This window comes from Phallusia mammillata, chromosome 1 (assembly GCF_965637545.1).
Source record: "Phallusia mammillata chromosome 1, kaPhaMamm4.hap1.1, whole genome shotgun sequence".
Lineage (NCBI taxonomy): Eukaryota > Metazoa > Chordata > Ascidiacea > Phlebobranchia > Ascidiidae > Phallusia > Phallusia mammillata.
In genome coordinates this window covers 13642630-13665680 of record NC_137252.1, presented here as the reverse complement: position 1 = coordinate 13665680, position 23051 = coordinate 13642630, and the positions used below count along the sequence as shown (strand labels likewise).

At 38.9% G+C, this 23051-nt stretch overlaps 4 protein-coding genes across 5 annotated transcripts; 2 read left to right on the top strand and 2 right to left on the bottom strand.

Moving 5' to 3' along the window:
- The first annotated feature begins 170 nt into the window (after window positions 1-170).
- Window positions 171-5913, top strand: LOC145224387 (placenta-specific gene 8 protein-like). The gene is made up of 3 exons (XM_080090885.1): window positions 171-437; window positions 730-887; window positions 5478-5913. The coding sequence occupies exons 1-3, from the start codon at window positions 230-232 to the stop codon at window positions 5580-5582; spliced, it is 471 nt and encodes a 156-aa protein (XP_079947011.1). The 5' UTR covers window positions 171-229; the 3' UTR covers window positions 5583-5913.
- On the top strand, window positions 1239-4926 carry LOC145224143 (unconventional myosin-XIX-like). The gene has a single exon (XM_080090580.1). It carries the CDS (start codon window positions 1396-1398, stop codon window positions 4498-4500), a length of 3105 nt encoding a protein of 1034 aa, XP_079946706.1. The 5' UTR covers window positions 1239-1395; the 3' UTR covers window positions 4501-4926.
- Window positions 5914-6928: 1015 nt separating the features above from the next.
- Window positions 6929-21630, bottom strand: LOC145224110 (uncharacterized). 2 transcript variants are annotated; one of them, XM_080090549.1, is made up of 4 exons: window positions 21190-21630; window positions 20668-20800; window positions 13559-13726; window positions 6929-11038 (listed from the first exon to the last, which is right to left on the bottom strand). In XM_080090549.1, the coding sequence occupies exons 2-4, from the start codon at window positions 20729-20731 to the stop codon at window positions 7155-7157; spliced, it is 4116 nt and encodes a 1371-aa protein (XP_079946675.1). In that variant the 5' UTR covers window positions 20732-20800; window positions 21190-21630; the 3' UTR covers window positions 6929-7154. The 2 variants fall into 2 exon arrangements, with proteins under 2 accessions (XP_079946675.1, XP_079946670.1); XM_080090544.1 differs by lacking the exon at window positions 21190-21630 and having other exon boundaries at window positions 20668-20932.
- On the bottom strand, window positions 14572-17257 carry LOC145224338 (uncharacterized). Its single transcript, XM_080090813.1, has 5 exons — window positions 16518-17257; window positions 16266-16440; window positions 16147-16210; window positions 15498-15663; window positions 14572-15369 (listed from the first exon to the last, which is right to left on the bottom strand). The coding sequence occupies exons 1-5, from the start codon at window positions 17072-17074 to the stop codon at window positions 15264-15266; spliced, it is 1068 nt and encodes a 355-aa protein (XP_079946939.1). The 5' UTR covers window positions 17075-17257; the 3' UTR covers window positions 14572-15263.
- Window positions 21631-23051: the final 1421 nt, after the last annotated feature.

Sequence of the window (23051 nt, the reverse complement as noted above, 5' to 3'; positions counted from 1 at the left end):
TTTGTTTTGTTTGCTATACGTTTTCCCCGAATTTCACAAAAAGCTTTCTATAGTCGATAAAATAGCGTGGCGGGTTCTGGCAAAACCATAAAGGTAACATTTCTATTTCACGCTCGATTTGCTTCACCAGTTTTTTTCTTTGGCCACAGTGCGCAAAAGCTTAGCTATAATAAGTTTTGTAGTCTAAAAAATCAAAGAACAATGACAGCTGTGAATCCCGTAAGTATGCATGTTCTTGCCAAACGGATTTCTTAAATTGAACATATTTGTTTGTTGTCGCAACAAGGCTTATCAAAGTGTGACGTACACAAGTCAGCCACCGAACGTTGTCACAACTCAACCAGCGGTAACAACCACCATTGTAACCCAACAGCCAGTTATAAATGGCAAAGGATGGAGCACTGGCCTATGTGAATGTTGCCTTGATATGAAAAGCTGTAAGTTGTCAATACTTTTTCAAACTGACTGAAAACCGAAATAATGCGAAACAGGATTAATGACTTTTGTCGTATAATTTAGTCGGATTTAAGATAAGTTAAACAATATAAAAAATTAGCAACCTCTCTCACTACGATTATCGTGTTCTTGCATACAGCGAACCGGACAAGTATTTTTTCACTCAAGGTCACCGTTGTTATTCGAATTTTTTCACTATTGTGCATAAATGTTTGCCTTGACTAATTAAAATTTGGCTCTGCTTTTATGTCTTTATTTTACTAACATTCGTAGGTTGCCTGACAACTTTCTGCTGTCACTTCTACTTTGCATGCATTGCTGCGCGTATGGGAGAAAACTGCTGTGTTGGATGCTCCGGAGAACCAGCTGGTTGTGTTCCAGGGGGTCACTTGGCAATGAGATCCAGGTTCAGAGGCACTCATGGCATTCAGGTAAAATAGTTTTTTTAACACGCTAGCATTGACACAAATTGCATGGCTCTCAGTCTCAGACGGGCAAACTATTTACTTGCAAAGGGTGCGAAATAGGTTCGTGAAAACGGTAGGCGTTTTGTTTGTTTGTTTTGTTTCATTTTTATCCTCGGTTGGCGGGCAACGCCTGAATGCGTTATGCTCACAATGGCATGACATACGAACACGTAATTGACAAAACAGAAAGAAAGCAAGAAAGAAGGGTGTAGCAACGCAAACGAAGTCAAATATGCGTAATATTATGCCAAAAATTGATCGCAAACCACCAAACTTACGTTCATAAGCAAAAACAAGTTTTTTATGATTTTTGTGTCTTGACGTCAGGATTAAAAATACGGTGACGCATGAGTGCGCACTAAGGTCATAAATTAGCCTGGAGGTACTTTTGAAATCAAATCAAGTTGGAAGGCGTTTTATATGCAATTTGTTTGAATTCATTGGACTGTTTTTTGAAACTCACAGAATAAGTATGGAAATGACTTTACAAGAGGGTATTTGGGTGTGGGCAAAACACACAAGTGATGTTTGGAATCCAGTAAGAGTTGTCGAAGTCTGCCAAAACGGCGAGTATGTTGTGGGCACATTGTCCAGCGAAAAGCAACGCATTTCGAAACGAGACATTCATTCAATTGCATCGTGGAATTGCTTCGACGAAGTCATGCAAACGGAATATTTTCATTCAGACTTATCAAAAATGACTTCTTTAACAACACCTGCTGTGTTATATTCACTGAGAGAAATGTATCATTGTGGAGTGTTTTACCGTAAATTAGGTGCTGGTACAGTGCTTGCAATTAACCCTTTTCAAGAGGTTGATGAGATGTTCAGCAGAAAAATGATTCATGCCTACCATGGTGCATCTACAGCAGAACTATCAGCAATGCCAGCACATGTATTTTCTGTCGTTGAAAAGGCCCGGAGAGACATGCTTGACAGTATGGGACAAAGTAATCAGTCTATTATAATTAGTGGTGAGAGTGGAGCTGGAAAAACCTGGACTGTATCTTGTCTGATGCATTACCTTACATATGTTGGAATAGACAGCAACAACAATGAGGAAACTGAAAGTTGTCAACCTGTGTGTAGTTCTCCATTTGACATGTCATTCACCACACACCACCAAATTGAAAAGCGAATATTAAGCTCCAACCCAATTTTGGAAGCCTTTGGAAATGCAGCCACCCCTCGCAATCACAACAGCAGCAGATTCGGAAAGTACATTCAGTTGCAATACAATCGATCTGGAAATATCATTGGGGCCACACTACAGACATATTTACTTGAAAAAACCAGAGTTGCCAGAAAAAATGAAAATGAACAAACTTTTCATATATTTTACCAAATGTTGCATGGTAGCACAGTAGAACAGAAAATGAAATGGTGCTTTTTGGAAAATAATGATGGTCCAGAAAAAAAGAATTTAAATACAAACAGCAATGTTTCACCAAAGGAATTTTTATTTACTATGGAAAAGAATAGTGAATTGTTAAAGGAAGGGAATGAAAACTTCATGGAAACTCCATCGGCATTTAAAGTAACACAAAGTGCTATGTCAGCAATAGGAATTTCATCAGAAACACAAATGGAAATTTTTACAGTCTTAGCATCAATTATGCACTTAGGCAAAGTTGCGCTTGAGGGCAATGATAATTTTAATGACCCATGTCTCCCAACTAAATCTTGTCAAAAACATTTGAAATATGCTGCATGCCTTATGACTGTTCCAATCAACAATCTAGTACAGGCAATTTCTGTTCGAAATATTGAGGCTGGAAAGCTTCGCAAATCAAAGCGAAGAAGCATTGTGAAGAAGGCATGTACACAGCAAGAGTGTGAGGCTAGATTGGAAGCACTTAAAAAGTCTGTTTATGAGATGATATTTCACTGGGTTGTTGATCAAATTGTGAGTGATATTTCTGCTCCTCAAGATGAGACAAGCAGCTTCATTGGCTTGCTGGATATATACGGTTTTGAAAGCTTCAAACAAAATGCCCTTGAGCAACTATGCATTAACTACGCAAATGAAAAACTTCAGCATTACTATGTGGATAACTTTCTTAAGCTGCAACAAGAAGAACTTCGCTCAGATGAAATATCATGGGACATTTCCGAATTAGTAGATAAGATTGCCTGTCTGAAGGTCCTGGAATCTCCCCATTCCAGCCTCTTTGCTCTACTGAATGAGGAATGTAGGTTAAATCGGTCAACAAATCCTGTACAACTTATGAACAGAATATTTCAATCTTTTCCTCAGAACACTTATGTAAGAAAGTCCAATCTTACTGTGCCATGCTTTGTGGTGTCACACTATGCAGGCAAAGTGGGTTACACCACTGATCAGCTGATACCAAAAAACAAAGATGAGCTTCCACCAGAGGTTGTTGATTTGCTGTTAAACAGTGGTAATGTTTTTTTGCGATCTTTGGTGAGGGAAAGGTACCCAGAGTGCAAAGTTGTTCACCAGCCTAAAAGGGGAAAGGGGAACCAAACAGTCTTAATTCAGTTTAAAAGATCGTTGGATGATTTATTGAAAACTATGGCAACAACAAACTGCCATTATATTCGCTGCATAAAACCCAATCAGCAACTTGTGCCCAAAAAGTTTGATTCTCCACATGTTGTTGACCAGTTAAAGTCCTCTGGAATTGTAGAAACAATTCAAATATGTGGGTATTTTCTTCCATACAAAATGTCTTATCAGCAGTTTTGCAGTCAGTTTTCTTTTCTGTTGAAACGAAAAGCACTAAAAGTTGCTTTTCAAAATCCGGAAGACTTTTCAAGGATACTAGTAGAAAGTTTGCTTCTTAGCTACGACACTTTGGAAATGTCAAAGTGCTGTCAATATGGCAAGACCAAAATCTTTTTGAGTGCTGATTTGTATGAAATTCTTCACAAGGAAAGAGTTAAGGTGGTGTCACAAAGTGTAAAAAAGATGGCTAGTTGGTGGAGGGCTATTCTGCAAAGAAGACTATGTAGGGCACAGCGCAAGGAACTGATTTTTAGAAGAGTGGCAGCTGCAACTCTATTTCAAAGAGTATGGAGAGAAAAACAAGCACTGCGACATCTGGCTAGGTGTCGTAAGCAAATGTTATTCCAGCAAAATGTTGCTGCTCGCAAAATACAGGGCGCTTGGCGGAAGTACCGTTCACTTTGCACCAAAATAAACTTTCAGTACACAGTAACAACTGACCAACCAATTAAAGATAACCTTGTAGTACATGTTGGAGAGAGTGATGAAGAGCAAAGTCTTTTAAGCATATCTTGTACATCTGTCAAATATGCATCTGTTCAACTCATTGATAAATCTGGTGATTTTACCAGGCGATTCACTAGCACAGATAGACTTCAGATTTCACAATCATTCTTGCTTCATTCCTGGGTTAGTGTATTTTTTCCTGGAATTTTACCTGTTACGAAATATTTACGTAACATACACCTACTTCCAATGGAGCTGATCAGATGTCTGACATATGAAAAGTATAGCTGCGCTTCTTTGTGGCCCAAAGCAGATGCCAAGTGGACACCTGTATCTCCAATTTTACCGTATGCAAATGTCATTCCTAAATCTTTGTAAATGTGTCAGAACTCTTTAAGCTGGCATGGCATTTATTGTGCAAACTTGTGAATTCCTCAAACTAACTGTGAATTGCGTGATATTGTGAGTTAATGTGTATTTGTTAAACTGCCAATGCTCTTATATCACAAACTTTTGTTTACATTTCACAACTTTCAATACAGGCTTTGTATTTTTTGCTTTTGTAAACTTTTATGATGTGCTATGGTGTATGTTCTGTGGTATTGCAAAGCTTACATTTTTTGTCAAAACAAACTACATTTTAATGCATAAGTTATTGAGACATTTATCCTTCGCTTTATGCCCTTGAGTGTTATTTCGTACTAAAGCAAAACACTGCTTGCAATATGCTTTCAATTTGCAGTCAAAGTTGAGCTGTGGGCTTCATTGTTTTTGCTGTGGGTGTGAATAAAGCCTCTAAAACTAGATTGTTGTTAACAGAAACAGTGGTTGGCTAAACAGAAATTAGTAGCCACGTTATAAATAATGTTTACAAAAATAAAAAATACGTTCATGAGCTTGTACCTGTCCACTCGATATTCCCCTAAACGTAATGGTTTTAACCTGATACATCAAAAACGTTAAGGTGCTTTGAAAGGCTGATTGAAAAGAACACAAATTTGCACATTGCATGGTCTCCAAACTTTGGGTCGCGGTACAATATTGGGCGTAATTTTTGGTTGGCAAAGGATAGCTAAATTAAACTAACGTTTTAGGCGCATATACAAGGAAGAAACTTTAGCCATTAGTTCTCGTGTAGGCTATGAACGGCGATAGATCAGGCTTATTGGCTGTGTGAGCCTCCAGATATGACAAAAAAAATCAGATCGCAGTAATAAAAGTTTGCCGACAACTGATGTACACCCTTCAAGAAATAAGTTGTTTCCACTCTTGCCAGATAATTTCCTCAGCGCTTTTGTGGTGCACATATATTTACTGTTTCGAAATAACGTCGCAGAGCATTCTGTTTGTTTCAGGGTGACATCTGCAGCGACTGTTTTATGACTCTTTGCTGCAAGTGTTGCGCAATGTGCCAGTTGTCTCGGGAGATGAACAATCTCGGATATGCCGACAACTGTTAAATTTCTGCTGATATCCACTTGTCAGCAATCTTGTAAATTTCATAATTATTCTGTAGTATTAGTGTATATGGTGCGAATGTTTGTTTTGTTAGTTTTTAAGGCGGTAGAAATCATGCAAAATGGTAAAGTTTGAAATCACTTTAGTATAAAACTGTATCTTCCTAATCTTTTTAACCTGGTTCTGATGGATGGTAGTGCGTAAAATAAACGCAAAACAAGAATAGGCTTACCTGTATATGGAAACGACATGCATGACTGCAAGTCAACGTTTTTAGATTGTTTCTAGTTTTTTCTGTTTTATTTGGCCCAAATAAATACATTTCCAATTTTCCATGTCGCCTTTGAAATGCATTTCCATGTCGACTATGTCGCGTTTGGTAGGTCAACTCCATACAACCAAAAGACAGAGATAGCTACTGACATTGTTTTGTTATGTTTAATAATAATTAGTCAATAGAAAAGTCAAATATTTGGGGGGGGGTCTATGGTATAATTACTATATAGTAAACATAGTAAATTTTTGAAATATTTGCAAGAGTTTCAACCAAACAAATTTGTTTGAACAGGTTGTATGTCCAAAAATTATAATATTCTTTTACAATCAGTGAAAAACCCAATATTTTGGTTTCGATATCTAACCAGTGGTTATGATATGAACCATTAATGTCTCTGAATAGATTATTCTTATCCTCAAATTTCCAAGCCAGCAAGGTGAAACTGTACAGAAATTAATTATTAACACCATGTGATGTTATTTGTGACACTAAACTGTCATTACCTACTTTTTGCATTTCATATAATCAAAGCATTACTGTTATTCATATCACATTCAGGAATATCTCTTGTCACGTTAAAGTGGTTTATCTTGTCCGCAAGAGGTCGCTAATACTTTAACTGAAACATCGTTTAAAAGGCCAGAAACTTGGCTGAATGGTCCGGCGCGCATGACCTGCATACAAACTTAAAAAGCTAATGGGTATGCGTCCCTTGGAGCGTCCTAGGTTCGAACCCCGTCAAAAAAACTCGTTAACAAATGAAGTGCCTTGTCATACTGCTGTTGAGTTGACTAATTTCTGTGGGAAAAATAAATGCTTGCGTCGCAGAGCGCTGCTTCGCTGAGGTAGGCCTACTTCCTATAGTTGATGTTGGTAATGACTCCTTCCTTAATAGTAAACTCCATTTAGGGTACAAAGCTTGTAAAGTGTTTACCATTCCTACAATGTTTATACTTGTTAATGTTAACTTTCCTTTGCCTAACACTACTAGGAAATATTACGTACGTTTTGGGGGTAGCCTAAATCTTATCCATTATAGACTTTACGTAGCTATATGAACAAATCCGTGTATAGTATCCCAAGGCCTAATCTGTTTTATTGTACATGAACATTGTATACTGCTGGTATATGGAAGAAAGAAAGCATTATAAGTTTACAATAAGCGTACACATAAAAGTTACTCGTGTGATATAATTACAAAAATTTACAAAAGGAGCAAAAATAACCTACGAAGTAAACAAAAACACTTAATATGCAAAGTAAAACACAGCAAAATACCAAAACAATAAAAATACAATTAAAAACTGACATTTGTTTGATTAGTTGTAGTGTTTCTATTTATACGCTTAGTGCGAACAACCGTGCTGATTTTTCCAAATCCCCTCTCCATCGTGGCAGAGTAAAGTATTGGGTTTAATACACTGTTAATAGGGAGTAGGACGATAGCACTAATTGCGTATACCTCAGAAGGCAGCTGGACGCCAGCAAGGCTGATATAGGCTAGTACACATAAGGGAATCCAACAGCAAAAATCAGTTGCGATAAGGCGGGCAATTCGCTTTTGCATCGACACATTGCGTTTTTGGTTGTTCGACCTGACTTTTGTTTTGCCAACTCGGTACACGTAAACATAAGCAGCGGCGATGTAAAGAAAAAGAAGGAGATTAAAAGTCAACAAAAACGTCGAAAAATGCCAAGAATCATTACTGCGAGAGAAAAAGCGTGGCATGCAAACACTATTCTCAGAATAATATCCAATCTGCGCCTTTATTGTGTATCGACCCTGAATGTATTTTAACACGTGATACCATGAATTTATCGTTATGTTTTCTCCAGTGGTTCGTTGCATGCGCGATGCCAATATTGTTAACGATTGTTTATCCACAATTTCGGACGCCGTGAAGAAATTAGGAAACCACACGCCCGATACAAAGTATCCTGAAGTGTAGTTGACAAGCGGAACAAGAGCTAGAAATAATGAAATTAACCACACAAACACCACCACCACAGTAAGCTTGACAATTTTGTGCTTAATGACAGCAAGGGGTTTTCGAAGAGTTGCGAGACGGAATGTGGTCAAAGCGGCCATAAACAAAATCGACGCTTCACTGGCAATCACAACCAAGCAACCGAGAGTCCTACATAAAGTCCCAAAACGCCACGGTTTGTCACGAATCCAGTATTCTCCGGAAAACTGGGCTGATTTTATCGCCAAAATCATTAGGTAAACGCCCATGATGAAATCGGACAAAGCAAGGTTTAACACAAGGATGTGGTTTACACGCATAAAAGACGAAATGGAGTTTATTTTAAGGAGCTTTTTCATCGTGGTCACCATAACGATCCCGTTTCCCAGACATGCCAGAATGCCCATCAGCCAGATCAAGACGCGCAAAAAGGGATTTGCAATCATTTCCAGGAGCGAAGAGAAAAGACCGGTCTCATCGCTGCCGTCACTGCAGTCTGTAATGCCGTTGAAGCGTAAAGAAACGTCCACTGACAAAGGGATTCCGTTCAAGCAGTAGAATCGGTTCGGACACTTTGACGGCGCTTCGTCCATGTTGTTTTTGCAATCAATCAGACCATCGCACATCTGTCTGACGTCAATAGTAGAACCGTCTCCGCAGTCTCTTCGTTTTGGGCAGTAGCGTTCATCAAAACCCTGAGGACATGTGCTTGTGTTCAAATACTTCCAAGCTTCGTCTTGGACTCCATCACAGTACCTGTCACCGATTTGATAAAAAGTCCAACAACTGTCGTTGCAAAATAACGGTAGGTCTGGGCATCCTACGCACTCGTCCGACATGTCTCTGCATTCCGGTCTTTTATCACATCTTGTCGCCACCGCTGTCCCGTATTTGGTTTCACAAGTCACTGATGTGCGCGTTGTAGTATTGACGCCCGACGAAGAGCAAAATGCCTCGTCAATGCCATCCATGCATTCCGGTATTCCATTGCAGAGGACAGTCTTGGGTTTGACGCAGTCTGTCAGGTTGGCACATGGCATAAGGTTTGTTTGGCAATCAGACGTGAAATTTCCAAACACGGAGTTGCAGACAATTTGATCATTACATGAACACTCGTCCGACAGATCGGGACAGTCCACAATACCGTCGCAAACCTGGCGACGCGAAATCATAAGGCCATCTTGTAAACATTGAAAACAACTCGTACCAACGCCGGAAAAACACAAATCTGACCCGTCCTTGCAATGCTGTATGTCGTCGTAGAGGTTGGATTGAGGAAGGACGCACGGTAAGACAGCAAAAGTGCCGACACATTTAAATCCAAGGGTGTTCGGTTGATTTTCGTCGCTGCCGTCTTTGCAATCCATTTTGCGATCACAAAAAGCTGACAATGGTATAAATTCACCACTTTGACATTGAAAAGGAATCGTACAGCTCATTTGCGCTACGCCACAATCATTAATACAAGCCCACACGCCGGTCTGGTTGTTTCTGTCTGTTACAACAAAAGTACATGTCGAATTTCGTTGTCTTGCAAGTTGCTCGTAGTTTTTGAACGTATGGGCGGTTTGCAATGATTCACATCTGGCGGTTTTGATTGTTGGCGTGTATTCGGTTACTACGCACGGTTCATCGCTACCATCAAAACAGTCCCTCGTCCCATCTACAAGTATTTTCTTGTCAACACAGGGACTATTGCAAGAATTGGGTTCTGTGATGCAGCTGCACCTTGGTCCTGCACACGGACAACCAAACTCGTCACTCGAGTCCCCACAGTCGTTAACACCGTCGCATACGTGCTGTCTATTCACCCATATCTTCTTACACCCATATCCTCTGTCGTTTGAACAGTTACAAATAAATGCGTTAGGATCAATGGTGCAGTTAAGTTCGTCTTCCCATCCACCGCAATCGTTATCGCCGTCACAGAACCATTTGTTGAAAATACACTTGTCTAAACCAGGACAAGGTACATGTCCAGAAATGCACTGGCATTGTGGGAGTTCATCAGGGTATGGACAACCTGTCACTCCATTACACATTTCGTTTTTAGGAATACATCCCCCATTGCAAGTTTTCTCGCCATAAGGGCAGGGACAATTTACTTCGTCGCTTAGGTCAAGGCAATCATCAAAGTTGTCACATTCATACTTCCTTTTGATACAGGCAGGGGTGTCCACGCACGAACGGTTGCGTCCACATGCGCATTCAAACTCGCTGGTTGTGCAGTTACAATTTATTTCGTCGCTCCAATCATAGCAATCGTCAAACAAGTCGCACTGGTAACCCGCACTTACGCAACCGTATTTATCAAAGAAACTGGATAGATTCGAAACGGAATACCAATTGCATGTGAACTTATCCACGGGACAGGTGCAATTTATTTCATCAGCACCATCGTCGCAGCTAACGAGGCCATCGCAAATACCATCAACTGGCATACACCTTGTACCCGGCTGGCATTGGGACCCTGAACAAGGGCAATCCATTTGACCTCTAGGACACGTGCAGTTTTCATCGCTACCGTCGCCACAGTCGTTTACCCCGTTGCAGACTTGTGATGGTTGTATGCACCCAAACGCAAGGGTACAGGTAATATTACCAGGTTGGTAGCAAGGGCACTGAATCGTATTTGCAGGGCAACTCTGGCATGTTTGTTCGTCCGACCAATCGTCACAGTCGTTTTGACCGTCGCAGAAGAATGCATTTTTAATGCATTTCAAAGAAAGGACACCTGGGCATTGCAACTGTCCTAACGGGCACAAACAATTAAGTTCATCTGTTCCATGCCTACAATCAGGTTTCCGGTCACAGAAGTAGTCGATAGGAATTTGAGGTGGCTTTGCTTGGCAGTTCGTGTCCCCTTTCAAACACGGACAATCAAACGGTACACCACACCCCATTTCGTCACTACCGTCAAAACAGTCGTTATTGCCATCGCACAATTTTCCTTTGAAAAAGCATCCAGCACCCCCCACACAACGCTCTGATGGAAATTTGCAGCCGCACTGAAACTGTTCTGGAGCACAGGCGGAGCAATACAGTTCGTCGCTTTCGTCACGACAGTCAGCCACTCCATCACACACCCAGTTTCGAGGGATGCATTGAGCAAGAGCCGAGTAGCTGGTAGACCCTCCCTGGTGACGTACAGGATTGTTGTCGAAGGGACATCCGCATTGATACCCCGAACCGCAGATGCCGTTTTGACACACGTCTGCAAAGATCAATATCGTTTGGTAACTTCGTGTGTAAGTGATTTAGTACTTTTATAATTTAGACCAGAGGTGTACAATCTTGGGCCCGCACAGATGCTTGGATTTTAAATGTAATGGAAAACGAGTCCAATTTTTATACATTTTGAGCAGATTAATGCGTCCGGTGCTTTTTTTCTGCCACCTGACAATAATGCAGCGAGAATCAAATGCCAATTTTGTTTGTTAACTCAGTATAGGCATATTTGGTATGCAACAAAGTATATAATCACCTTGTGTAATATGAAGGTGCGGCCCGCGATCTAATCATGGTAATTCTATTTGGCCCCACATGCAGTGACAAAGGTTGCACACCCCTGCTTTAGACGTTTAACTTGGTGTTAAAAACAAACTTCCATTTTTGGACATCGACTTTTTGGCGGATGCAACAACAATACGTAATAAATTATATCCAAAACAAAATTAAAAAAGTCGCGTGAAGATACGTTATAAATAAACTAATATTTGGCACGGCCATGCATCCGCCAAAATGGGCTCTCCAGTGTCGGTGGTAGTTGCCAATATGGTCATGGAGTCGGTGGAAGAACGTGCTCTCCAAACGTTTACCACACCACCACGATTCTGGCAAAGATATGTGGATGACGTATTCTGCATCATCAATATTAGCCAGGTTTAAGCGTTTCTAGATCACTTAAACAACGTGTAACAAGGAATCGCATTTACCATGGAATTGCAAACTAACAACCGGCTTCCCTTTCTGGATGTGGAGGTATTACTGGCAATAGACGGGAAACTTTCCACGCAAGTGTACCACAAACCAACGAGCACCAGGCGCTACTTGCATTTCACGTCTCACCATCCTCTACACCAGGGCTACTCAAACTTTCTTGCTCTGCGACCCCATTTTAAAACAGAAATTTGTACGCGACCCCTTGATGGGTATAGTTCAGGCGTGCATGCACAGCCTTTTCGCTATGACGGCCGCATCACAGATCTTTATTTCCCCAGCGGCCGCTTATTGCCTGCTTGCTTGTGTTTTAAAATTACTCATCTAAAGAAATACTTATATATTATATACCATCTAATGGCTCCTAAAAAGCCTAAATTAATATCTAAATTGATACACAAATTGCCAGTCTTAGCTTTTATGACGTCATAATCTACATTGTGACGCTTGTGGTATCTGCTTTTTCGCATTGTTTGCACACAATAGGCATACTAAAGTCTGGCGCATATGGCTACTAGGATGGTAACATTCTTTTGAGCACCACAAAATGTGTTCAGAGCAGTTTGAAAATAAAAATATTTGACAAAAGAGGTTTTATTTACGTCACGGCCGCCAGTACATATATTCTAATAAACATGTCTCTGTACGGCCGCACAAACTCGTCTCTGTACGGCCGCAAGGTTGTGCACCCCTTGTATAGCTTCTACACGGGAATGATATGTAAACAATAAATATATGCCTTTTATTATGACTGACATAATACCGCAAAATGTTTCGCGACCCCAAAATTTTATTCCGCGACCCCAAATGGGGTCGCGACCCACAGTTTGAGAAGCCCTGCTCTACACCACAAGAGAGCTGTGGTGAAAGCGCTAACAGATCAGGCCCGAAGGTTGACCACAGAACCCGGAATGCTCCAAACCGAATTACGAAGGGTACACCAGGCCCTGCGGTTAAATGGCTACCCGAACTGGATTCTCCGTGACCGAAAAACCACGGGTGGAAAAAGATTCAGTCCAAAGAGCGTACTTTTGTTACCTTGCCATACATTCCCAAGTTAACAGACATAATCCGTCGCATGTTAATCGACTTTGGGGTCTCAGTAGGGATTAAACCAGTCAACACCCTACGTCAGATGCTGTCGTACCCCAAAGACCCCATTGATACAAACGCGGCAAGGGGTGTGGTGTACGCAATCCCACGTCGACAGTGCAAGGAGATTTACATTGGCGAAACGGGAAGATCTCTGAATACGCGCCGTAAAGAACATGAAAGGGATGTAGCCAAGAAAGATGCTAAAAAATCGGCATTATCACAACATGCTACTGTCCTCGGTCACACCATAAACTTCTCAGCTGCCCAGGTGTTAGCGAGAGAAACCGATTTTCACAAGCGAGGTATCCTGGATTCGCGGAACATACATTCTCACACCAACACGATGAACGTTAAAACGGACGTTCTAATGCCGATAACTTATCGGTCGCTTTTGCACCATTGAGCCAGGTGTTATCACTCGACCATTGGTGCGCACTGCGTTTTTTCTATCGCCCTTTTTTGTGTGGGTGTTTCGCCCACTTTTCGCTTTATAATAACATGTGTTTGCAATGCCCTGATGAAGGTGTTTCGTATGGGACATCGAAACGATGGCATATTAAAATAAAATAAAACTGCCGGAAGAGCTCAAAATTTTGTTGAAACTAATATTTGGTCTACCAAGTTTTCTCATTGCTTATGCATCGCGTCAATCATACGGTAGTTAAAATGAGGAAATACTTTATTATTGAATTAACGTTACCTTGGCATTTGTAGCAACGGATACCAGATGTCACTGGATCAGAAGTAAAGCTGTTTGTTGGCGAGCACCAAGCGAAAGTTGTATTTTCTTCTTTACAAGATTCGTAATACTGGCCCTTGTAGGAAAATGGAAATCGGCATGTTGAAGTCGAGTTGGTGCACCATCGAGCTGTCAGATCAAAGGAAATTAGTTTACAACGGTTTCGCTCTATACATAAATACTTGAAGTTTGGGATAAATCCATCACTTTAATTAGTCTAATACACCTATCCACTACGAAACACATGTTTTTTTTGCTAAAATGCAAATTTTTATGATCTAACCACGGTCTAAACAAATTTATATTATTGCTCTTTAGGGATTGGGTTGTTAAGGGAAACGTGAGTGCAATATTTTGCGACAGCACTAATGCATGACGAAGGGAAAAAATGAACCATTGTAATCGCTTTGAGAACCAGTTAAGGATGGCCAGGAACGAGAATTTAAAATGAGGAAGACTGTGTAAAGTTTTGGTTAATAGAAACCATATGACTTGCGGAGAGAATACTAATTCTTATTTAAATGCTTACATACAAACTAGCGCACTACGCTTGCAGATAAATTTGCACTGTGTAATTTATGTTTGCAATTTTTGTTCGGAAAATTGACTTATTTCTCTACTCAACACATTAACCTTTTTTCCGGCTTGTTGTATAGTACAGTGTATACACTGTTAAAAAAATTTCGGTAAAATTTACTGCAAAAGGACTGGCAGCAGTTTTTACGGAATAACGCGGTAATTTCTACAGTGCATTTTTACTGTTGTTTAATGTAAATTTACGTAAACTGCCGTAAAAATCACGGGTTGAATCACTTTGTTTACCTTTAAATTTACTGTAAGTGCCAGTAAAATTTACAGGTAACTTATTTTCTTACATACGTACTTTTACTGATATCTGGAGTAAAATTGCTCATTTTCGGAGTAGATTTAAAATAACAAGCTCGGGCTTCCAGTAGATTTTACACAAAATGCACTTAAAAAAGAAAACCAGTGTTTTATTAGCAATGAAAAAACACTTATCCTACAATCTCAGTCAAAATATGTTTCATCCATTTTGAGTAAGAACAATTAGGGCAGTATTATCAAAACTAATCGAGAGTAACATAATTTTCGAACACAAAAACGCTGGAATTGGGCAAGTTTATACATTACACTTTTCATATTATCTTAAGTGACACACAAAACTAAACGACACGATCAGGGATACTGATGTGCAGCAAAACTACGCAGAAAAGGCAGTGTTCCGAAAACTCTTTAAGATTACAATAGATAAATCCAAAATAACAGACCAAGTACTTTAATAGTGATAGAAATCACTGCAGCTTAACAGCGAAAAATAATTTCTAAACTTTTGCTTTTCTCTATCTAAAAACAATTAGGCCCATCTTATACATTGAAAACACAAAAACTCAATAAAAAAATATTTTTGCTGAATGTCAGGTAATGCACCCCACCAAAAATGGTATCACAGCCTAGACCAACATATTTACAGAATTTACATGTACACAGAAGCCGTGCCAGTCAGCCGGCCACTTTACTCAATTCAGGCTATACACTAATGGTAAACAGGAAACAATTCCCATATCTCACCTTACATAAACGAATAAGCAACACCAAAATACATACTAAAGGCTTATCCTAATGCAAGGGTTTATGCACAAAAGGCTTAAAGCACTGAATCATATCGCTTCATAGCCTTCACCAGCGTTAGCACTTTTGGACTGGCCTTTGTTTTTAACTTTGTTTTGGAGAAATTCAGTTCAGCACAGAACCTGAAAAGAGATAAATACAAAAACAGCTTTAGACAGTCGAAATGTAGCTATGATCTTTCCTACTAAATCACATAGTGTATTTGTAAAAAGTTATGAAACATCTTTCTATTTGCATTATACTTTGTTACCTTTGAACAAATTCGTATGTTGCAGCTGCGTGATGTGGATATTGCATGTTTAGCACATAAAAACAGACAAACATATATGAAAACGCTTCCCAGAAGTTAGAGAATTTTGCCACCGTCAGTCTTTCAATGCACACAACAAACTTATCAGCAGTAGCAGTTGAATTTCCTAAATAAGTATTAATTTTTTTATTAATTTTAATATACATCCAAAACATGGCAAATTATCATGTCTTACAACAGGGGTCACCAAATTTTTTTGCCCGCCGGATAAGTTCAATAACAAATTGCGAGTACGGCATAGTTTACATGGGTGTTGTAATCCCATTGGACTAGGCAAAATTATTTCTATATGTCGTTGCAGGAAGTCTTTTGTAAGGAATAAATGGCTATTACAAAGTTTAATACGATTTGGCGAATCGAAAAATACGGTCGCGGGCCAGATGAAATAACCCCGCAGGTCGTAGTTTGGTGACCCCTGCCCTACAAAGATACAATTCAATCAAATTTGCAGTAGCCTGCCCCAAAAAAACTTACACGTACTTTTGTACCAAGAACCATTATAAAATACACAAAACTATCACGTTTAACTTTTTTCTGGTAAAAAAGATAGCAAAAACTGTAATAGTAAATAAATAAATAATATGCATACCCATAATGATCATAAATGGTGTGTTTGGAATTATTTCCACAATTTCTTCCAAAGACTTGTGGACCTACAATGACAGGTGTTTTATTTGTATTCACAAACCAAACATTATACCAACTTACTGGAAATGTTTTGTACACGTGGTCAATATTTTCACTAAAGTAGTCTGCAAGCACTTCCAAAAAGCGCATTTTTTTGGGTAACTGGTTTTCAAGCAGCTCACATTCATCCTTTATTGATTTAAAAACAATGCGTTGGATATGGATTGGTTTGGATTGATTTAGATGTTTCAGAATTCTGAACAAAGTAGAACATAACACGAGTTAATGCACTGAGTTTTAAAGCAATAGAGTACATTTAGGTTGTGTGCTTACTTGAATATTCTTATGGATCTCTCATTTAAGACTTCTATCAATTTGGTTTTACAATCTGATAGGTTGACAATCTTTTCGTAGTCTGAGTAAATGAACTCTTCCTCAAACATAAAAGGCCATTTTGAGTGTAAAATTGAAACCAGAGTTTTCTTGGAAATATCATCCTGGCGCTCATTAAAGGTTCTATCCATATACTCCTTGACTTTACTTCTATTCTGCATGCAAGAGCTGGTAATAAACTCATTTTGGAGCCATTTTTTGCAGGTTTCATCCTCAGGATTTACTTTTGCAAGTTTAAATTCTTTCAGCCACTTCCTTTCCTTCCTTGTTTCGTTTTCTACTTTATATACCAACTGATTGGTGAGCGATTCGATTCCATTTCCAATTCTTACCCCATCAATGTTATCCTCAAATGATTTGGGATACTTATTAACAATATTATGAGCAACAACTTCGAGGTTTTTTCTTCCAGGTCGTTTCGTATATTTAAAAATTTCCTCAACAGTTAACTTAATAACTTCTCTCCTGACAGCAGGACTAGGATAAACTTCGTTCATACAGTTCTCAATAACTACTTTGGGAAATTTGTGCCAGGGAATAGAAAATGATTGTATCCAATTAACTTCATTGGATGAACAGCTTACATCTGACTCTGGGCTGCTGCTTACTTGATCTGTAGCTGATGACACACTTTCGTCTGAGACTGTAGATACATGTAAGAGTATCCATAAACATAGGCAACATTATTAATATTGGCTTACTTGTTTTTGTACTTACCAGTTTGCCAGGCTTTAATTAACTTTCTTGCTTGTATCGGTTTTACCACATGAGTGATGTCACTTTCTCTGACGTCACACAAATCATCTTTTGTTTCTACACCAATGTCTGTAAGTGTTTGTTTTAGCAACAAAATCTGCTGCTCACTTATGTTTGGCAAAACATTTCCAAAATCGTATTCCATTTTTAATCTATAGCCCCCTAAAAAAGGTTTAAATTATTTAAAAAACTGCATGATGCAAACATAACAACGTCTTGCAGCTAACTTTATAAACGTTAAGAGGATAAAAGTCAAGAAGGCTTTCCAAACTGACAAAACAGTTAGTTACACACTTTTCGTCTAAAACATGTAATCCAAGTTGGGGAATATACACAGCTATGTGTTTGTTTACACAAAAGTAATAGGAAGATTTATATTGAAACATCAATTTAACCATGCCAACCTCAAAATCAAAACAACGCTTCTTTAATAATACAAATTGATTTAGTTTGTATGCTGTTCCTTTGTATGCAATGCTTTTGTAAAATCTGCAATCGACAAGGACAAATGGAGAGTTGCGAAAAGCTTCTACAAAAGCGTCAGAAAAATGGGTACAGTCAAAAGAGACAGCTGTTAGGTCTTGTCCAAAGATTCCCTTTTCTATCAAATAACTTTGCAACTTTTGATGGCTTTCTGCAAGAGTTTTGCTAACATTGATAAAATTTTTAGAGGCACGAATTATTCTCTTGAAATAAGAATGCTTGGATTCAAATCTTAAGGTCCAGACATGAACAAGGGGACCAAATTGTAGTATAAGCCATGGGTAGTGCTGCATGTAGTGATGTTTAGGTCTCAAACGAATATCAGGAAAAGCAACGCAACGCTGATCAATATAATCTTCCGTGTAATGTTTCAATGCTGATAAAGCACTGCGTGGAAGGTACGGAGCACAGACTAAATCAACAATTGAATGTAGCAGTAAAACTAGTTGCCACACAATATTGTCACAGTCTACCACCCAATCTAACAGCAATAGAGCAAAAAAGCGGATCATACACCAGTTACGAGAAGCTGTTCCACCCAACTTATTTAATGACTTCTTTACAGTAACTGGACGTGAGGTATTGTCACTTCCTCTGAAGGGAAATTTAAGAATTTGCTGATTCAGCTCAGATAGAGTGAACCAGCCTTCTTTGATAAAATACTTAATGTACAATGCTAAATCATACTGCACTACACCCTCAAAAAGGTCATGTGCAATGCAAGGTGGCAAACCTGGCTGGCAAACATGAAAATAACATAATTCATTAAATACAGAGTTAAATTTTACAGCACACAAACTATTATTTCCATCTTGAGCAGACAAGTTGTAACATTGTTTGGTTACAATTGATGATTGTGTAAATGGGTCACTGTGAAAAGAAGATCTTTTCAATGAGCAGAATCGGCAAATGTACTCACTGGAGCTGAAGTTGGTAGAAAACCCCCCAAGCCAGTGGCTTCCTAAATTATCACCACAGATGAACGCTAATGCTCCCTTGGTCTTAACTGGAAAACCCAAATCAAGTCCTTCAGTTTCAAGAATTTTTAAATCCTGAACAAGAGGTTCAAAAATAGATCTGTGGGTGTCTTCATTGACATATTTTTCATTACATAACAAAACAAGCTGTATTGAGTCAATACTTGATCTGTGATGATGATGCAAATTGCCCAGACTGTAATACACAGCCAGCATTTTGTGTTTTCCTTTTGCATGCCCAATGGGGTTTGTAACCTCAAAAGCATCCTGATAAAGAATGACTTTAATTGTCTGAGAATTACCACTAAACAGGGGATGGTTTTTAATTACTAATCCATCAGTGAAATCTGAATACTCTTTGTTAACCTTGGGAAAAGTAAAGTCATGACGGACAGAACAATCTTTAAACATAGCTGAAATGGATTTAAGTATTGGGACATACTGGAATGATCTTGCTACCTCAATGAATGACTTTGTCAGTTTCAAAGACAGGGGCTTAACATAAACAAACGATGATGTAAAGTACTTTTCTCTCAGGTACGAAGAGCGTAAAGGACCATCATCTCCATACATTTTTTTCGAAAACTGCTTATCTTCAAACAATTTAAAAATGTCCTTAACAATGGTTTCCCCAACATTATGTTGTTGTAAATTTAAAGTTACAGCATCTCTTATGTTTTTAGTTTCTTCCCCATAAATAGTTTGCACTTCCGAAATTATTTTCTGGATAGTACTTTTAGGAATAAGCAGTTTTTCTTGAAGAAACGAGTACAAAAGAGCTTGATGTCTCAAAGCAGTTTCAAAAGTAAATGGCTCAGATATGTGTGCGTTTACCTCAATTACTTGCTGTGGAACACTTAAAACGTTGTCTTCGCACTCCGTAACTTCGAAGCTATGGGTTGAATTATTTAAACTGGAACTGAGACTAGGAGTGTGACAGCGACTTAGATGAGAAGAAAAAGATGACACAACAGTGTATGATCGCCCGCATTGGACATACGGACACTTAACTTTATACCCCTTTCGAATATGTTCTTTTATATGCTTTATGATTTCATTAATAGTATCAAACTCCTTTTCACATGTGCTCAACGCACAAACAAATTTCGATTCCATTTAACTTACAATATTAAGACATTGATTTGCAACAAAAACTGCAATACAAAACATTTTAACAACTGTCTGCAAACTATGCTTCATTTTGCGCCAATAACCAGACTGGTTTCTAAACAAGATGATCCTGTTGATCATGACTAGCTGTGCTGAACAACAAACAACTGTCTCTTGTCCTCTGTCAGCAGCAGGCAGCAGCATGCACCACATTAAGATCACGTGACGGCATACTGCAATGCTATTGGTCAGCGCAATTAGAAAAAGGTAATTTACAACAAAAATGCGTAAATATTGGACTACGGAGTCGACCGTAAAAACAAAACGGCTTTCGTAAGTAAAATTTACGAATATTTTTTACAGTGTACCAGGGGTGGGCAACCTGCGGCCCGCGGGCCGCATGCGGCCCTTCATTAAAGCTCTTGCGGCCCGCAGAGACGCTTGGATTTCAAAAGTGCTGGCAAACGAGTCCAATTATTACATATTTTTGAGCTGATTAATGCGCCTGATGCTAGTTTTCTGCGATCTGGCAAAATGTGGCTAGAATCAAATACGAATTATACTTGTAGTTAAGCATATTTGGTAAGAAACAAAGCCAAATCACTTTGTGTGATGAACATGTGCGGCCCTCGATCCAATTTTGACATTTATAATTGGCCCTACAGTAACAAAGGTTGCCCACCCCTGGTGTATACCCATACACACAAGAAATCGCGTACGTGTCTGCCAATACACATTAGAGGTAATAACCAGTTGCAGCTTACCTGTTACTGTTACTGTACAGCAATAAACCAGCAATAAAACCGCATAACAGCATAACTTCTCCATCGGCTTGCACTCTGTTTGCTCCAAGTAAACTTTTCGATGTAACGTTCCTGTCGTGCAACCAAGAAGTTCCTGGAACGACAAAATACCCTGCTCATTTGTGTTCAGCTGGGCGTTAAACCTCAAAAGCTGGTCCGGAGAATTTTTATCTCGACCTTATTGTTAGTCTAGCGTGCGAACTATTTTTGTTGTCGACAGAAATCACTAGACTAGCGCCTTGTCATTGTGTTGCCCATCTTTACACGGTGATAAACTACCAATTTTATTTACAACGTTTAAGTCAATGGAAAAAGGTGTTTTCAATAATAAGTTGCTATTGACGCCATACAAAACAATTTTACAACTTTAGGTCGTAAGCAATGTTATATATGCCATTCTACACCGCGCGAAAAAAAGCAAAGCAAGTAACTTAAATAGCCACAAATCATTTAAACTTTCAATCAGCTAAAAAATCAACTTACCAATTATTGTCGTCTTCTTGTTAGGGTAATTTTCTTCGTTAGGTTACTGCCTCAGATTTTCATGTAGTAAGTAGATGTGTGTTATCCAGTCACATAGGCAATTTGATTTAGGCAAGGCGCCAACAAATTAGCAGATAAGCTTGATTACCAACTCCGGATGAAAGCGTAATTTATTATAGGCACCCTTACAATACGCAATAAGGATGTGTATGTAGTGTATCAACAATGAAGATTTCTTAGTAACAAAAGATGAGCAAGTCATGAAATCATTTATGGTATAAATTAATACCAAATCGTTACCTGTGTCGTAACTAGAAAGTTTGTGCCATTTTAAAAACTCTAAGTATGTTTTTGTGATTCAATTTAATTGCACGTGACGTGGTGTATACGAATTGCTGCTCGTTTTGCAAGAATTGATGGAGTTCTAAATCCATCTTGTATAACTTGTATAATTATTTTTTACTCTAAATAAAGCAGCTATTGCTGTATAATTACTTTACAAAATGGCAATTACAGGTATACGTACGTACTTAACGACCTAATCAAGACATTGGTCATATACATCTTCCTACACATTGTCTAACAGCTTTTTCATACTTCTTGGCGTGTTTCTATAGGTGCCTCGCAATCACATTAACTACTACGAAGCGCCCATATTTAATAATGTGCTGTAGTTATGACTCTATCTACATATATGCACAAAATATCTTCCCCATATGAATTCAAAATTTGAAAGTTGGTTCCGTTTATTCTGATTTAGAAGCTATTTAGGTGTTTATTGAGTACGATTTCAGTCTGAAAGCAACAGAAACTAAATGTTATCCTAAATCAGTGTTTCCCAAAGTCTGGAGCCCTGAAAAAATTCTTCCCGAGTCGATTGTAACTAAACTCTTGATTTTATTTCAACCATCAAATAAAGAACAGAAAAAAAGCGTAAACCTGCTTTAGCAAACAAATGGTCTATTCGTATGGCATCAAGGTAACTCAGCACGTGCAATAAACACAGACCTACTGTTTGTTTCAGGGAACCGAAACATACTTGACACGAATTCGGTGTTTTTTATACACCAGGAACTATTTTTAAAGTTTAAACTTGTTTGCACGACCTAATAGATACCTGCTTTTTTCTAAACACAGTTGTCGTACAGGGCGCTAAAGACTGCCTTGGATTAGAAATTTATGATGACGTGTCGCAAAAGCTGACATTGTTACACACAAGTTACTTACTGTGCGTTAAATGGAGTCACTTTTTAAATTCGAAAACATTGCCGCATTTTCAAGCTCTGTACTTCAATGCTAACTTAGTTGAAAAACCAATCTTTTCCCTGGACGAAAGTTGCACTAGCGTTGCAGAACGCTATTTATAGACCCTGTGTAGCTGCAGCTAAGATGAATATTTTCATACTGGGATCAGCCCTAAAGCGTCGATTCAGACCTGCGATCACGGCATACTTATCGATACTTTTATGCCTTTAATAGGCCTGGCGTACTGTGCAGCTGTAAGGTGTTTTACCGTGATGATCCAACCGCTTGTGCTAATTATTCGAATGATGGATAAACGGAAGAGACACTAATTTACAGTAAAACCGCAACTGAATAAATGAGATGGTCGGAGGGAGAATCACACCATAAGCTTTGAATTAAACTGCAGGAACAAAATGGGAATGTCGCAGCGAAACGAAATAAATTGTGGGCAAGGAATGAAACTTTCGGTGTAAGTGGAAAGATATCTTGGTTGCAAAAAAGGTGATTAAGACCATAGGAACGTAACACGGTCTTCTGGGCGGACAAAATGGGACTGTGTGTAGGAAGCAATGAATACGACGGTAGATTACGAAGGAAAATGGGCTAATGGTAAAAAA

What these genes read in the sequence shown, in the direction of transcription:
- LOC145224143 (XM_080090580.1), top strand. Translation starts at nt 1,396, where the DNA reads ATGGAAATGACTTTACAAGAGGGTATTTGGGTGTGGGCAAAACACACA.
- LOC145224110 (XM_080090549.1), bottom strand. Translation starts at nt 20,731, where the DNA reads ATGGAGAAGTTATGCTGTTATGCGGTTTTATTGCTGGTTTATTGCTGT. An exon ending in CTGTACAGTAACAGTAACAG is followed by an intron (nt 13,727 to 20,667) that starts GTAAGCTGCAAC and finishes TTGATCTGACAG; the next exon opens with CTCGATGGTGCACCAACTCG. An exon ending in CCGTTGCTACAAATGCCAAG is followed by an intron (nt 11,039 to 13,558) that starts GTAACGTTAATT and finishes TGATCTTTGCAG; the next exon opens with ACGTGTGTCAAAACGGCATC.
- LOC145224338 (XM_080090813.1), bottom strand. Translation starts at nt 17,074, where the DNA reads ATGAACGAAGTTTATCCTAGTCCTGCTGTCAGGAGAGAAGTTATTAAG. An exon ending in ACCATTTATGATCATTATGG is followed by an intron (nt 15,664 to 16,146) that starts GTATGCATATTA and finishes ATACTTATTTAG; the next exon opens with GAAATTCAACTGCTACTGCT. An exon ending in ACATACGAATTTGTTCAAAG is followed by an intron (nt 15,370 to 15,497) that starts GTAACAAAGTAT and finishes ATCTCTTTTCAG; the next exon opens with GTTCTGTGCTGAACTGAATT.
- LOC145224387 (XM_080090885.1), top strand. Translation starts at nt 230, where the DNA reads ATGTTCTTGCCAAACGGATTTCTTAAATTGAACATATTTGTTTGTTGT. An exon ending in TTGCCTTGATATGAAAAGCT is followed by an intron (nt 438 to 729) that starts GTAAGTTGTCAA and finishes TAACATTCGTAG; the next exon opens with GTTGCCTGACAACTTTCTGC. An exon ending in GAGGCACTCATGGCATTCAG is followed by an intron (nt 888 to 5,477) that starts GTAAAATAGTTT and finishes TGTTTGTTTCAG; the next exon opens with GGTGACATCTGCAGCGACTG.